The 16,706-nt window shown below is 45.2% G+C and overlaps 1 protein-coding gene across 1 annotated transcript; it reads left to right on the top strand.

Annotated features, from left to right (window-relative positions):
- The first annotated feature begins 1,973 nt into the window (after positions 1–1,973).
- Positions 1,974–9,858, top strand: LOC142184938 (ficolin-1-B-like). Its single transcript, XM_075260090.1, has 8 exons — positions 1,974–2,055; positions 3,078–3,191; positions 5,431–5,484; positions 6,110–6,154; positions 6,845–6,972; positions 7,722–7,851; positions 8,589–8,723; positions 9,596–9,858. Exons 1-8 carry the CDS (start codon positions 1,974–1,976, stop codon positions 9,856–9,858), a joined length of 951 nt encoding a protein of 316 aa, XP_075116191.1.
- Positions 9,859–16,706: the final 6,848 nt, after the last annotated feature.

Below are 16,706 nucleotides of genomic sequence, written 5' to 3'. Positions count from 1 at the left end.
TTGGTATTGCGTTTTGGGGGTCCCAATGCAGATGTGAACAAGGGGTTAGTAGTTGGCCCAGGTCACAGGTGGGAGGTTGCCAAAAGGGGGATGGATTAGGGTTCGCATCAAAATTGGTCTCTTAGATCAGATACCTGGAGATACACCCAGTCTTCTAATCTATTCATATCCTTTTGCCAGTCTCAAAGGCCAGTCTCTTAGTAAGAGGTCTGTTTCTTTAAATTATTCCCTTTTATTTTGTATACTGTTTTGCTTATCTGTATGTCTTTTTGTTACATCTTTTTTTCTTTGGTAACTATAAGCACTATACTTTGTGTGTATATTAGATCTTACATTTTAATAAGATTGTCCTTGGCTCTAAAACGTCCCCACAATCCTAAAGAGGGAAAATATCAATCAGCTTTGTTATCTTTTGTATGCCAATGGTGCCAAAGGGTGCAAGTGTGAGTGATCTGGGTATACCAATCGGGGTTGGTGGATGTGCAGATGTTGGGGGTCACTTCACTCCTTTGTAGTGCTATAGGTGTGTGTGGAATTGAGTATGGAAGCACGGAGTCCTACTTTTACATATGTTTGTGTGGCGGGGGGTTGTTCAGATCCTTATAATCAGGAATTCCCTTCTGTAGCTCTGATCCCTATGTTCAGCTTTTCCTCATCTGTATTTATCACACTTATGAATGGTAAGGTGGTAATGGTAATGGTGAGGTGTTATGTTATCGGTATACACGGCTGGAATCGGGTAGCCAGATGGAATAAGCCAGGAGCACATAGGCATTGAAGAGTAATAGTCCGGGGTGCAGCGTGAAGTATAGATCACAAGGGTAATACAGGATGGAGTAGAAACAGTCTGGGAAAGACAGTTCTGAGGAGCGGGAGACTGGAACAAGTCACAATATTCGAGCAAAGGCTGTACGGTCTCATGGGTGTAAATAGGTCCAAATAGAAAACCAGATGGCTTCACATTGGTAGAGATCGGTCATCTTTGTTAAAGGGATTCTACCATTAAAAATCTTTTTTCTGTGGCTAACACGTCGGAATAGCCTTTAGAAAGGCTATTTGACTCTTACCTTTAGATGGGATCTCCGCCGCGCCGTTCCTTAGTAATATCGTTTTTTACCGGTATGTAAATTATTTCTCTGGCAGCGATGGGGGCGGGCCCCAGCGCTGAAAATGCGATGAGGGCATCTCCACCGCTGCCCGAGAACAGGATCCTGCGCCGCCTCTATCTTCTGCTGGATCCTTCCCTTCTTTCTTCATCTTTCTTCTGACGCCTGCGCAGTTGGCTCTGCCACTGAGACACTAGTAGAGCCGACTGCGCATGCGCGCAATTGCAACCTCGGAACTATGGCCGCGCATGCGCAGTCGGCTCTACTAGTGTCAGAGCCGACAGAGGTGAAGCCGCCGAAGAAAGAAGGGGAGGATCCAGCAGAAGATAGAGGCGGCGCAGGATCCTGTTCTCAGGCAGCGGTGGGGACGCCCTCATCGCATTTTCAGCGCTGGGGCCTGCCGCCATCGCTGCCAGAGAACTAGTTTACATACCGGTAAAAACCAGTATTACTAAGGAACGGCGCAACGGAGATCCCATCTAAAGGTAAGAGACGAATAGCCTTTCTAAAGGCTATTCCGACATGTTAGCCACAGAAAAAAAGATTGGTGAGGAGTGGAAGTGCAACACAATAGTTCAGAGTGAGAAACAGCGGCCACTGGTGGTAGAACAGCAAACTACACCAAGATTCTGACAACATGATTTTAGAAGGATCATGTGCTTTACAGGAATATTAAGGTTTATACAGTACAAAGTGCAGTAGACTAAGAAAGGCTGACAAACATAAAAAAACAAATATAATGCTAGTAAAATATTGTCCTCATTACCAGAGTTTATCTTTAACTAAACATTAAGTGTAAGTGGTCACTGGTTAGTTTCATAAACTCTGCTATACCTGAATGTAAGAGGAGCATCCAAAGAAGCAGCCATGATCTTCTCACCACAAGTCATACTGTGCCTCCTCCTTGGTACAATCCTAATCTACAGCCAGGCACAAGACACCTGCCCAGGTAAGTGACACTCACATTTTTGCTTTGGTGACGCCTGATGCTGGGTTCACACCAGCGTTCAATCTCCGTTCTTAGGTTTCCATCTTTTGCATGCAGAAGATGGAAACCTGTCAAACCGGGTTCGGCCGTGTGTTTTTTTAAAACCGGACACAAAGTCCTGCATGTCTGACTCTGTGTCCGGTTAAAAAAAACTGTTTCACCACGGAGAGCATAAAACGCTCACCGGCGCTCACGGCCGGTCACTTTTCAAACCGATTCAAATGAATGGGTTTGAGAAATGCCTGCAGGTTTCCGTCTCCTGTCCAGTTTCGGGCAGGAAACGGAAACCTGTAGAACGGAGACCGGGCGCAGATGTGAACGAGCCCTCTAGAACAAGGGTAGGGAACGTACGGCTCTCCAGCTGTTGCAAAACTACAACTCCCAGCATGCATACTTGCTCTGCTGTTCTTGGAACTCCCATGGAAGTGAATGGAGCATGATGGGAGTTGTAGTTTCACAGCAGCTGGAGAGCCGAAGGTTCCCTACCCCTGCTCTAGAACTAATTCTACATCTGATGGGTTCAATATGACACAACTCATGTCAGACAGTCCTGAGATTTTTTTGTAGTTTTGAACTAAGATTTATTGGTGCTGCCTGCCAACATCTCTAGGAAATAGACCATAGCACCCTTCAGAATTGGGAGTCTTCTACTGGGCCATTATTGAGGTAGAGCCTGGGCCCACTGGAGACTTCTCTAGTACAAAGGTTCTGCTTCTCCTAAATCCACCTAAGAGTATAAGCGACACCAAGTATATAATATGACATTGCAGGGTTCATGAGACGCTGACACCAACACAGCGAGTCCCCACTTGACCAACACATCAGTAAAGCAATTACATTGTCTATCCTGAATAGTAACTACCTACTAAACAGTAAAAGATCGTATCCACCATGTTTAAAGATCCAAGATCCACCATAATAGTACGGCGGATGTCAGGAAGGGGCTAAAGGGATATTGACAAGTCTTGCTTTTTATCTGACAGATGTGAAACTGATGGGTGTTGGAGAATCAGACAAGTTGGCTATCCTAAGAGGATGCCCAGGGAACCCTGGACATCCGGGACTGCAGGGACCTCCAGGACCTCATGGACATAAAGGTATAAGAAGCCAACTAACTCCCAGTTGCGGGTACCCATGTGTCATGTGGGCCAACACCCCAATATATATACAGACAATTCAAAGATAATAGGAACCAGTAGACGTCTAATAATGAAATGGTCTGGCTAGTACGCCATACACTAAACCTTTATACCCTTCTAGCCCCCTCACAGATTTATAGAACTTTCAGAAGTTGAGATAGTTGTCTGTGTTGTGTGAATGTCTTATCGTAACTGGTTTGGACATGACCTTACACCTTTCTATCAAACAAGGCTTCAAAATGTAACTCTTTCCAACAGATAAATAGAAATATAGCCTTTGTATTTTGTAAAGTTTGTCAGTCAGGGCCAGCGCCAGCACCCAGCAAACCCTGGTAGATGCTTGAGCCCAGAGTGCCTGGTGGGGCCACATGGGTTTGGCCATGAGTACTTCCAGCAATACAGATGAAAGCATTCATTGCACTAACAGAGCCGAGCAGTAAGTGGAAGTAAAATCCGCAGATTTTACTTTCACTTACCGCTCGTAACTATTTGGACCATCGACCCTTCCCTGTTTCAGCACTGATATCTCTTCCCATAAAACAGGGAGAGGGGTAAAGCATAAGGGGGCACTGTACTGTATAGGGCAGGGGTCCTCACACTTTTTAAACAGGGGGCTAGTTCACTGTCCATCAGACTATTGGAGGGCCGAAATATAGTTTAAAAAAAACTACGAACAAATTCCTCCCCACTCAGTATTAAAAACTCCACAGTAGCCTACCTCCCCAAACAGTATTAAATGCTCCACAGTAGCCCCCTCCCCACACAGTATTAAATGCTCCACATTAGCCCCCCTCCCCACACAGTATTAAATGCTCCACAGTAGCCCCCCTCCCCACACAGTATTAAATGCTCAACAGTAGCCCCCTCCTCACACAATATTAAATACTCCACAGTAGCCCCCCTCTGCGTGCCCTCTCTGGAACATGTGCCATAGGTTCGCCATCATGGTCCTAGGTGCTTCCCTACCGGCGGGCGGGCCGGAAAAACGTCCTCGGCGGGCTGCAGTTTGAGGACCCATCGTATAGGGATTAGGGGATATTAGATGAGGGCATAAAGCAGTATGATACAATATGGGACCATTATACTGGGGAATAAAGGGTGTACTGTACTGTACGGGGCCATAAAGGACCATTATATTGGGGTATTGTACTGCATAGGGACATAAGGGGCCAATATGTGGGGGGAATAAGAGGTTACTCTTTGGGTGTATAAGACACCATTATATGGGTGTATTGTACTATATGTGGGCATAAGGGGGTCATTGTACAGTATGAGGAATAAAGTGGCAATTATATGGGGGGATTTTACAATGTGAGGTCATAGTGGGTATGGGTCAGAATGAAGACATAAGGAGGACATACTGTGTGGCATAAGGGGAACATTAAACTTTATGGGGTGTGAGGGTGTTAAACTAGAGGGCACTGGAGAGCAACCCAAGAACAGGGATGAAAAGAACCTTGACCACACCCATACCTGGGAGCCCAACTCCAGAGAGAATTCTGCTGGTAACCTGAAGGATCAGGTGTATCATGGACCAGTTGGAGACAGACTGGTGGTTTGTCCCAGGAAGAATGGATTCCAGAAAGGCCCCAACTCCAGAGAGACTGCACACAGCAGGGGAGTGCTGCTGGTGACCTACAGGAGCAGGTGGATCGTTGACCAGTTGGAGACGGACTGGTGGTTTGTCCCAGGAGAACTGGATTCCAGATGGGACTTGGTTAAGCTCAGTGTGAGCTAGACTGCTGAGAAGAAAACTCAGTAAAGTAGCTTTCCCTCAATAGATTAGTCAGAGTTCGAGAAGTGAGATATTGCCCTGTGTGTGGGCTGGTTTGTTATTTTTGCTCCTGTTATCACTTACAAGCTGAATAAAGCCATTTCTTCTGGATTGCTGTTACCTGATATCCTGTTTATTTGGCACCCAGCGCCACCAACACCTCAGATAAGTCCAGGAAACCACTACCCTTGATGCTAAACTACCCCCAATTGTCACAGGGAGCATAAAGGACCATTATACATGTGGGGGCACAACAATTATAGCTGTAAACTTCACCCACGGTTTTAAATCTTTGCGAAGCAAAGATCAAACGTTACAAAAGACCAAAACACCACTTTGATAATAATAGAGACCCCATTTGCCTTAAGGTGGAAAAAGATTCTTGCCTGACCTAATTTTACTGACATATTCCTTTGGTTCTAGGTGATAAAGGAGATCCTGGGCAAATGGGAAAACTGGGACCAGCTGGAGAGAAAGGTAATGTGGGGGTGCAGGGAACATTGTGGCTTGAGCCACTATACCAGACACAACCTATGCTGTTACACACTTGTTATGGTGCCACCTTGTGTTCATTTGATTCCTTCTGAGTACATCCCCCTAATATGCCCAATGCCGGTGGTCACACATGCTCAGTTACTTAGTCCAACAACCCAGATCCTCGTGTACACACATAGCAGAGCAATCCAGCAAATGTTTAGCCAGTAAGGATCAGTGCACTAGAAGCAGTTTCTTCTCTCCAGCACTGAACATGTTAGATGGATATTTTGTTAGGGAATCGGTAGAACACTGGGGGGCGCCATAACAGGTTTGTAACAGGAGTATCTATGCACATACCTACATCAAAATACTGCTGCATTAGACAATAAAGTATAGAATAATACAGATATATTGTTCAATTCGTGATATTGGTAACTGTATTGGTCATTTAATACCCAGTGTGGATTATTGGCATGGACATGGGTATTAACTATGTGTTTTCTGTTCGTAGCAGCTGGATGGGCAAGACATCACATCTCTCTTGTATAAAGACCTAAGACATAGTTATTACACCAGTAAACCATGTACATGAATAACATCACAGTCCCTTGCTGTCCTTCTTTAGGAAGTAAAGGAGAAAAAGGCGACTCATACAGTCCGGTATATGGAGGTAAGAGACAGTTATTACATCCATTCATTTACCAGGTGGAAAAACTAGGCTTTGTAACCTATCTTACTTCCTTTTAGAAAGCTCTAAAGTTCTCCCTAGCAATACTCTATGTAAGTGTTTGGAGGGAAAATCCATCCTGTATTCGCCATTATGTACAGGTACAGCAGCTTCCAGGAGAGGACGGAAGGAAACTTCCAAATAGCTGTAGCTTCAGTTTTATAGTACCTAAAAATTGTTTCTGGTATCATATGAAAGCTGAAAGTATCAGCTTTCTTATGGAACCAAAACTGCATAGAAAAATCAGCTAGTAATACAATCATGGTACCAATTAAAAGATTGAAAGAGGAGACTATCGGCTATCAGCTATTTGAAATGACCTCACCACCCCTGGAAACTGCTAAATCTGTATGTAGTGGCAATACACAGTGAATACGGGAAGGATTCTCCCTGACAACATTGATTTATAGAATCACTAGAGAGAACTTTAGAGCCTGGTTAAAAGAAAGTAAAATAGGTTAATAAACTATATTCCAAAAATGTTCACCAAACACCCACTGCCCCTGGTAAAAAGTGGAATGGTACTTAGAATTTAATCATAAAGTAAAAGGCATTTCATAGACCTTTAAAATTAAAAGGCAATATATAGAGTTTCGGAAAAACAGATATAAGTATAACATATCTATATTGTAGGTGCCAAGGACTGTAAGGAGCTGAAAGACCAAGGCACAGTGTTTAGTGGTTGGTACACAATATACCCAGATGGTGTGAAACCCTTGATGGTGCTATGTGACATGGTAACAGATGGAGGAGGTTGGATTGTAAGTTTCAAATAAGTATTGCGCCTTCAGATAACTTTATTGATTTCTTTGTGACTTCAATAAACAGTTGTGTAGTCATTTAGAGATTAGTGGCTCTAGAAAAGGGCACTAATGCAAAATTTTTGAAAGTCGGAAAGAAATCACAAGTGGGGAAGAAAACCAGGGATTAAAAATCAAGAAGGTATTATATGCAATGACACAAGATGAAGAGACTGTGATGTAGGAAGGAAAAGAAGGGGTCCATGTGTTAGGCTACCAACAGGAGGAAGCGTGCCAAAAATAGGTAAGAATATAATCAAGGTCGCACTTATGCAATTCGACGGCTACAAACCTTTGGGAAATTGACATTTCAGAGCTGAGGAATCTATCCCGTTTGGATTCAGCTGTGAACTAAATACTGAACTTTCAATACTTTTGGACAGGTCAACCATGTCTACCTGGAAAGTAGCATAGAAATAAAAAAACAGCCAAAGTGTAGTTAGGCACTAAATTGGGGGTCGACGGCACCTCCTGAGAACTTTAGAAATAAATACTATTGCTACAATATAAGATTAAAGGGGTTTCTAGAGGTTTGTATTGATCGCCTCTCTTTACGATCAGGTAACATGTGGACTGGGGTGGGAACAATGGAAAATCCTGGAAAACCCTTTGATGCAATGTTTTGATTCCTATCGGCTATGTTAACCCCAATTCTGAGAAAATTGCAGTATCAGGATATGAAGAGTAATAAATCCACCTTTTCCTTCCAGGTCTTTCAGAGACGTGTTGATGGTTCGGTAGACTTTTACCAGGACTGGGAAACCTACAAAAGAGGATTTGGTAGTCAACTCAGTGAGTTCTGGTTGGGAAATGAGAATATTCACCAGCTGACATCCAACGGTAAAGACAAAGTGCTAGTATGGTCATGATACCCATTAACCAGTTTGACTTTGGGCCACTCACAAGAGCGTTGTCTAAGCAATCATCCTGGGGCTTCTACTCTCCTTGTGCGCATGCACCTCTCCCGCACTCACAATAGGTTATCAGTCCATCCAGGCGCTCATTCACTCACTGCTCTGTGTCCAGATGGAGTCTCAGAGGCAGGGGAGAGATAAATGCCCTACAGAAGTCCCTGTTATGCTGTAAGGGTAAGTTCACACAGGGATTTTTGGACGGGATTTTGACGCGGAGGCCACCTCAAAATCCGGTCAAAAAAACGGCTAGCCGCGACTCGATGTCGGTGTAGTGCACCGGTATCCAGTCGCGGCATTTCACTCCAGATTAGGCCCAAATGAATGGGCCTAGCCGAGAGGGGAGTGTCGCACCACGGACGCCACAGCGGATATGCACAGCAAGAATGATCATGTCTACCTAGTAGCGGAAAAAAGAAGCAAGTCAATGGGAGCCTATATTGGCAGTGGATTTTGAGGCGGATTCCGCGTTAAAATCCTCTGCCAAAAAACTCTGTGTGAGTTTACCCTAAGGAGTCCTGGCAGCTTGGTTGGGGCACTACCTGCATTACCAGTCCCGAGCAAATCATGATATTGAGTCATTTGCCCATTAAAAGTATTGAAAGAGAACTATACAATCCTAGTCCACTGAGTCACCACATCACCTCCTAAAATCTTATCTCATAGGTAACTTTATGCTCCGTGTGGATCTAGAAGACTTTGACAATAATCAGACCTACGCCACATATTCGGAATTCAGTATTAATGGAGAAGATGACCTCTACAGGTTGAAGTTTCATAGTTTCATAGAAGGTACCGCAGGTAAGAGAGGCTGGTGTTTATTTATTTGGTATCTTTATCTTATCTACTGTAGCCATAGTGAGAAAAGTCAAAGAAAATTGGGCATCTCTCTGTGTCCAAAATGGAATCACACTTAAAACTGGAAGAAAAGGCCAAAAATGACTTTGTGTTATCAAACCTTCCAGGGTCGGACTGCCCAGCGGACCCCCACTGCTTTTTCTAATAGGCAGTGTAAGTGCGGTAAGGCCCGTATCCACTTACCTCTCCCCCCGGCTCCTGGCCAGGGCCAGGGACCAGATGCCCTCAATACATGCAGAGGGGACATCATGCTGGTACACCACATGCTCTTGAGATGTGCAGAGGAGATGTCATGCCAGTACATCAGATGCTCTCAAGTCGTGCAGAGGAGATGTCATGCCAGTACATCAGATGCTCTCAAGTCGTGCAGAGGAGAAGTCAGGCCAGTACATCAGATGCATGAAGCTCAGAGAACATTTAACACTAGTTTACACCAATCATGTCACAAAAAATCAGAGTGATGTGGATTATTAGGCTACGGCTTCATGGTGACATTGGTTGCATGACAGCAAGTCTGACCGTTACAGATATAGCCAAATTGTAGACAAGTCGCAGTCACACAGTTTTAGTTTTTTTGTGGCAACAGACAATCATTGGATGCAATTGTCAGGTCACATAGACCTAGCCTTAAAATTGCACAAAAAGTTTCTATAGGTTGCCATTCAATTGTTACGTTTAGTGCATCAGGTTATTGGTTACACCTCTGCTAACAGACCAGGCAGATTGCCCAGCACTCTCTAAGTGCACCATAAAAATAGCAGTAAAGAATATTTGGTCTCCTAATTTATTTTTATTTATTTATTTTTTTTTTATAGGAAATTCACTAGACCAACACAGGGATGAAGCCTTCTCCACCAGAGATAGGAAAAATGACAAGACTACTGAAAATTTCATGCCCTGTGCTGATTTCTTCAAAGGAGCCTGGTGGTTTAATAACTGCCATCAGAGCCACCTGAATGGGCAATACTTGAGAGGCAAACACTCAAAACAATGGTTTGGGGTCGCCTGGCACACTTTCAGAGATACATATTATTCTTTAAAGTCTTCGGAAATGAAGTTTCGTCCTGTGACAAAATAGATAGGTCGTAGTGTGAACGTTACAGCCCGATTCCTGCTTGTGTCTGGATTAGTGAACATGTAAGAGAGGTTCACTATGTAAGGACTTACCATTGCCCCCAAGACTATGGGGGGGAAGCTGAAGATGTACAATGTAGGATAATAAAGTGTTAGGCTCCTACCCTCTACATGATATACTGGATATGACAGATGGATGCCAATAAATTGTATGACAAAAGAAAAAAGTTCAGGGCACTCCCCACCAGCGTCTTTACAATCAGAAAGTCTTTATTCCTGCATCATTAAAAATGTGCATGGATAGGGAGGACTGTAGCACTAGATGAATAAGCAACGACCGTTTCGTGTTGTATACACTTCTTCAGGCTTGCTACAAGTGTACTGGTATGCCTCTAGCCTTTTAGCCTAACACTAGCCAATAGTCATCCAAATGACACATATGCACAGCTAAAAACAATGATTATCTAGCACACAAACACTTTAACCATTTCGTGACGTAACCGTGACAATGTAGCAGATATAATATATACAAAAAGACGAGGAAAGAATACACACAAAGAAGGTAGAATACATCTATATAAATCATCAGAGTGTTCATGATAGACCTTCATTTACTTGATCATATCACAGGACTTGTATAAACATCGCGTCCGGGTTTTCTAATAGTATGAGATCCGAAACTAGAAAAATATAACTTGAAACAGACACAGGTCAACTTACGGTAATCATGGTAAATTATTAGCAAACGATAAGTTATACATTACTTCAATTATGGTTTGTACTTTAGTTTAGTCCTGGTATAGCGGTCAGTGGATGACGAGACAGTATTTAGTCCTGGTATAGCGGTCAGTGGGTGACGTGACAGTATTTAGTCCTGGTATAGCGGTCAGTGGGTGACGTGACAGTATTTAGTCCTGGTATAGTAGTTTGCGGGTGACATGACAGTATTTAGTCCTGGTATAGCGGTCAGCGGGTAACGTGACAGTATGTAGTCCTGGTATAGCAGTCAGCGGGTGACATGACAGTATTTAGTCCTGGTATAGTGGTCAGTGGGTGATGTGACAGTATTTAGTCCTGGTATAGAGGTCAGCGGGTGACATGACAGTATTTAGTCCTGGTATAGTGGTCAGTGGGTGATGTGACAGTATTTAGTCCTGGTATAGTGGTCAGTGGGTGATGTGACAGTATTTAGTCCTGGTACAGCGGTCAGAGGGTGACGTGACAGTATTTAGTCCTGGTATAGTGGTCAGTGGGTGATGTGACAGTATTTAGTCCTGGTACAGCGGTCAGCGGGTGACGTGACAGTATTTAGTCCTGGAATAGCGGTCAGAGGATGACATGACAGTATTTATTCCTGGTATAGTGGTCAGAGGGTGACGTGACAGTATTTATTCCTGGTATAGTAGTTTGCGGGTGAAGTGACAGTGTTTAGTCCTGGTATAGAGGTCAGCGGGTGATGTGACAGTATTTAGTCCTGGTATAGTGCTCAGTGGGTGATGTGAGAGTATTTAGTCCTGGTATAGTGGTCAGTGGGTGATGTGACAGTATTTAGTCCTGGTATAGTAGTTTGCGGGTGACATGACAGTATTTAGTCCTGGTATAGTGGTCAGTGGGTGATGTGACAGTATTTAGTCCTGGTATAGTAGTTTGCGGGTGACATGACAGTATTTAGTCCTGGTATAGCGGTCAGCGGGTAACGTGACAGTATTTAGTCCTGGTATAGCAGTCAGCGGGTGACGTGACAGTATTTAGTCCTGGTATAGCGGTCAGTGGGTGATGTGACAGTATTTAGTCCTGGTATAGTGGTCAGTGGGTGATGTGACAGTATTTAGTCCTGGTATAGTAGTCAGTGGGTGACGTGACAGTATTTAGTCCTGGTATAGTAGTTTGCGGGTGATGTGACAGTATTTAGTCCTGGTATAGTGGTCAGTGGGTGATGTGACAGTATTTAGTCCTGGTATAGTGGTCAGTGGCTGACGTGACAGTATTTAGTCCTGGTATAGTGGTCAGTGGGTGACGTGACAGTATTTAGTCCTGGTATAGCGGTCAGTGGGTGATGTGACAGTATTTAGTCCTGGTATAGCGGTCAGTGAGTGACGTGACAGTATTTAGTCCTGCTATAGTAGTTTGCGGGTGATGTGACAGTATTTAGTCCTGGTATAGTAGTTTGCGGGTGACGTGAGGGGAGAGGGGAGAATCTGCAAATAAAAGGAGGTGGTTGTATTCTTCATATGGGGAATGGAGTAACTCTGATAGTAGTGAAGATGTCGGAGCTATGAGGGGAACATTATACAGTAAAAACAGCTATTTGTGGATTATACTATGAGGGCAGAGGGGAAAGTGGCTTACGAAACAGTATTTAGTCCTGGTATTGCAGTCATCGGGTGATGTGACAGTATTTAGTCCTTATGTAGTGGTCAGTGGGTGACATGACATTATTTAGTCCTGGTATAGCGGTCAGTGGGTGATGTGACAGTATTTAAGCCTGGAATAACAGTCAGTGGGTGACGTTACAGTATTTAGTCCTTATGTAGTGGTCAGTGGGTGATGTGACAGTATTTAGTCCTTATGTAGTGGTCAGTGGGTGATGTGACAGTATTTAGTCCTGGCATAGTGGTCAGTGGGTGATGTGACAGTATTTAGTCCTGGTATAGCAGTCAGCGGGTGACATGACAGTATTTATTCCTGGTATAGTGGTCAGTGGGTGACGTGACAGTATTTAATCCTGGTATAGTAGTCAGTGGGTGACGTGACAGTATTTAGTCCTGGTATAGCGGTCAGTGGGTGACGTGACAGTATTTAATCCTAGTATAGCGGTCAGTGACTGATGTGACAGGATTTAGTCTTGGTATAGCGGTCAGTGGGTGATGTGACGTATTATTATTATTATTATTATTATGTGACAGTATTTAGTCCAGGTATAGCAGTCAGCGGGTGATGTGACAGTATTTTGTTCTGGTATAGCAGTCAGTGGGTGATGTGACAGTATTTAGTCCTGGTATAGCGGTCAGTGGGTGATGTGAAAGTATTTAATCCTAGTATAGCGGTCAGTGGCTGATGTGACAGTATTTAGTCTTGGTATAGCGGTCAGTGGGTGTTGTGACGTATTATTATTATTATTATTATTATTATGTGACAGTATTTAGTCCTGGTATAGCAGTCAGCGGTGACGTGACAGTATTTTGTTCTGGTATAGCGGCATAGCTCCCAACCGTCCCGCATTTAGTGGGAAAGTCCCGCTTTTATACTCCGGTCCCGTGCAGCTCCCTGCATGTCCCTTTAGTGTTTTACTTAAAGAGGACCTTTCATCAGATCGGGCACATGCAGTTTTATATACTGCTGGAAAGCTGACAGTGCGCTGAATTCAGCGCACTATCGGCTTTCCCGATCTGTGCCCGGTGTAAAGCGCTATCGGTCCCGGTACCGTAGCGCTTTAGTGTCAGAAGGGCGTTTCTGACAGTTAGCCAGGAATGTCCTTCTGCCTCGCGGCGCCTATCGCGCTGTACTGTGGAGCGGGGAGGAACGCCCCCTCCCTCTCCTGATAATACTCGTCTATGGACGAGCACTGTGAGCAGAGGGAGGGGGCGTTCCTCCCCGCTCACACAGCACAGCGCAATAGGCGCCGCGAGGCAGAAGGACGTTCCTGGCTAACTGTCAGAAACGCCCTTCTGACACTAAAGCGCTACGGTACCGGGACCGATAGCGCTTTACACATGCTGTTCTCTCCTCCTTCATCTGCCCCAGTGTCATGCTGTTCTCCCCCCCTTCATCTGCCCCAGTGTCATGCCATTCTCCCTCCCCCTCATTTGCCCCAGTGTCATGCTGTTCTCTCTCCCTTCATCTGCCCCAGTGTCATGCTGTTCTCCCCCCCTTCATCTGCGTCAGTGTCATGCTGTTCTCTCCCCCTTTATCTGCCCCAGTGTCATGCCGTTCTCCCCCCTCCCCCTTCATCTGCCCCCAGTTTCATGGCCCCCCTATATTATGTTCCATTTTAATGTTTAACACAAAAAAAAAACACACTCTCCTTCCCTCGCTCCCCCGCCGCTCTCTCCGCAGTCTCACTCATACACATATTGTAGGCGCGATGTGACGTCATCACATCGCGGCTACAAATGTCGGAGCGCAGCATTAAAGCAGGAGCTGAACTTTGACAGCTCCTGCTTTAAACGCCTATGTATTCAGCTCATCGCCGCGCCGCGGGGCCCCGCTGTGCGGGGGCCCCAGGTGGTTGCCCAGCTCTGGATCCGCCCCTGTGTAATACCACCCATTTATGAGGACATGACTGGTCTAGGTATAGGACACATATAGGACCTGCTCCATAATTTGCAGCTCTTCAATGTGGCCCTAACACACAGCCGCAAAAACAATGGCCATGTGTACTGGGCCCATTGAAATATAATAGTACATACTTTTATCCACAATTGAGGATGACGCTAGGTTCACACCTGCGTTCGGGTCTCCGTTCTGTGGTTTCCGTCTTCTGCATGCAAGAAGACGGAAACCACAGACCGGGTCCGGCCGTGAGCGTTTTATGCTCTCCGCCGCGAAACGTTTTTTTTAATCCGGACACAGAGTACTGCATATATCAACTCTGTGTCCGGATTTAAAAAAACGATTTCGCGGCAGAGAGAATAAAACACTCACTGCCGCTCACGGCCGGACAGCTTTCTCACCCATTCAAATGAAAGAGTCCTGCAAGTTTCCGTCTCCTGTCTCTGTTTTATGCAGGGAACAGAAACCTGCAGAATGGAGACCGGGCGCAGATGTGAACGAGCCCTAAAAAGTACAGTCATGTGCATTACAGCTTAGATACTCCATGTGCCTCATATTAATAGCAGTTAACCCCATCATGTCCTTCCCATTAACCCCCTGTGTGCCTCATATAAGAGTTACTGATATTTGAGAGACATGGAGGTAATAATGAAGTATCCTCATGATTAGTACCCCCATATATCTCACACATCAGTAACCCTTATGGTGAAGTACATAGGGGGTTAATGTGAGGGACATGATGGGGTTAACTGCTATTAATATGAGGCACATGGAGTTACTAAAACTAAATGAATAACTCCAAATGCCTGACATTAATAGGCATAGTTAGTGTAACCCCCCTCCAGCCTGTACCTGTGTGTTCCTTCTTTACTTTCAGTTTGCTGAAGCTTCCTCTTCTCCCTCTCAGGTGTGCAGGATGGCAGGGATCTTCTGTAGAGCGATAAGCTCCGCCTCCTGGGCTCTCCTCACCCTCTCATTGGTTGACAGAGGGCAGCCAGAGAAGGGGGGTGAGGAGGAGCGTCCTGACAGCGCTGAGTGGAGCTTCCTGGATCAATAGCTGTAGCTCCCTGCGCTGGCTGCTCTCTGTTAGCCACTGCTGCAGTGCTGGGGCCCTCGGCAATTGCCCTGCCGACCGACCCAACCTGCATTTTGTTAGGTGCGGGCACTGCCGCGGGGCCCCGCTAGGCGCGGGGCCCCGGGCGGTTGCCCGGCTCGCCCGGCCCTGGATCCGCCCCTGGATGGAGGGGGGAGATGAAACTGGGGACAGATGGAGAGGGGAGATGAAACTGGGGACAGATGGAGGGGGGAGATGAAACTGGGGACAGATGGAGGGGGACATGAAACTGGGAGCAGATGAAGGGGGAAATGAAACTGGGGGCAGATGGAGGGGGATATGAAACTGGAAGAGAAATGGTGGGGGAAGATGAAACTGGAGGTAGATGATGGGGGCACTTAAACTGAAGGACATTAAACTGGGGACAACTGGAGGGGGCATTGAATCGTGGGAGTAGATGAAGGGGGAAGTGTCTGCCTCTAGTTGCCCCCAGTTTAATGTCCCCCTCTAGCTGTCCAAGTTTAATGTCCCCCTCTAGCTGTCCAAGTTTAATGACCCCCTCTAGTTGCCCTCAGTTTAATGTCCCATTTCAGTTGCCATTAATTTATTGCCCCCCTCCAACTACCCCCACTGTTAATGTCCCCCTCCAGTTGCTCCAGTTTCATGTCCCCTCTAGTTTCCCCCAGTTTAAACTGGGGCACCAGGAGAGGGACCTAATTCTATGGGGCAGTTTGAAGGGAACATTATAATATGGGGGCATATAATCTACGGGTGACTGTAGGAGGATACTGTGTGGGGGAACATGAAAAATGAATGAGAATGGGTGGAGGCAACATAAAAGTGGGCGGAGCTAAATTTGCTGCAGTGCGCTATGTACGCCGCACAGTTTGTCTCTCTTTCTGTTCTTCAGAAGTTGGGTGATATGCATGTTACTGAACGTGGTGACTTACGGCTATTTTTTAAAAAAATATCATCAGATTCACCTTCACATTAGATTAGTTTTAAAATTGAAATATTTGTTTTAATTTGAATGCGTTTTATTGCTCTCATTAGAACAGTCATTTACAAGTAAGTTTGACCTCAGAAACAGGATAAGACTCCTATGGCTGCTATCATTGTGATTTTTAAAATGTGGTAAAGTTAAAAATTTTAGGGGGCGCTAAAAAAATAATTGATTCTCAAAGTGGGCGGTAGTGGAAATAAGTTTGAGAACCTCTGGTCTAGTCCTAGGCTAAACAACAAGCCACAGAGTAAGGCTAGTTAATAAACTGTTACCTCATGATGACAGAGTCATTTCTAAGATGTTTAAAAAGCTTTCTACACAGGTGTCCCTTTCTCAGGTAACATGTTCCTGTAGACCTTACGTGGCTTTTCAGTGAGATTTGGTCTCTGGAAAGATGGCCGCCACAGGACATTAGTCACTAGAGCACACACGTTCCATTCCGTTCATTCTCTCCGAACAGACGTCAACGTCACGTTGGAGGCGGGGCAGATATATAAAGGAGTGCGCAGGCGCATCGGCTTCC

This window comes from Leptodactylus fuscus, chromosome 11 (assembly GCF_031893055.1).
Source record: "Leptodactylus fuscus isolate aLepFus1 chromosome 11, aLepFus1.hap2, whole genome shotgun sequence".
Classification (NCBI taxonomy): Eukaryota; Metazoa; Chordata; class Amphibia; order Anura; family Leptodactylidae; genus Leptodactylus; species Leptodactylus fuscus.
Note: the sequence above shows the minus strand (reverse complement) of the source record. Positions and strands in the feature narration are given on the sequence as shown.

Bases quoted from the DNA above. Each gene is read 5' to 3' on its own strand.
- LOC142184938 (XM_075260090.1), top strand. From the start codon at position 1,974: ATGATCTTCTCACCACAAGTCATACTGTGCCTCCTCCTTGGTACAATC. The intron at 6,155-6,844 runs GTAAGAGACAGT...TCTATATTGTAG, and splicing joins ATACAGTCCGGTATATGGAG to GTGCCAAGGACTGTAAGGAG. The intron at 8,724-9,595 runs GTAAGAGAGGCT...TTTTTTTTATAG, and splicing joins TTTCATAGAAGGTACCGCAG to GAAATTCACTAGACCAACAC.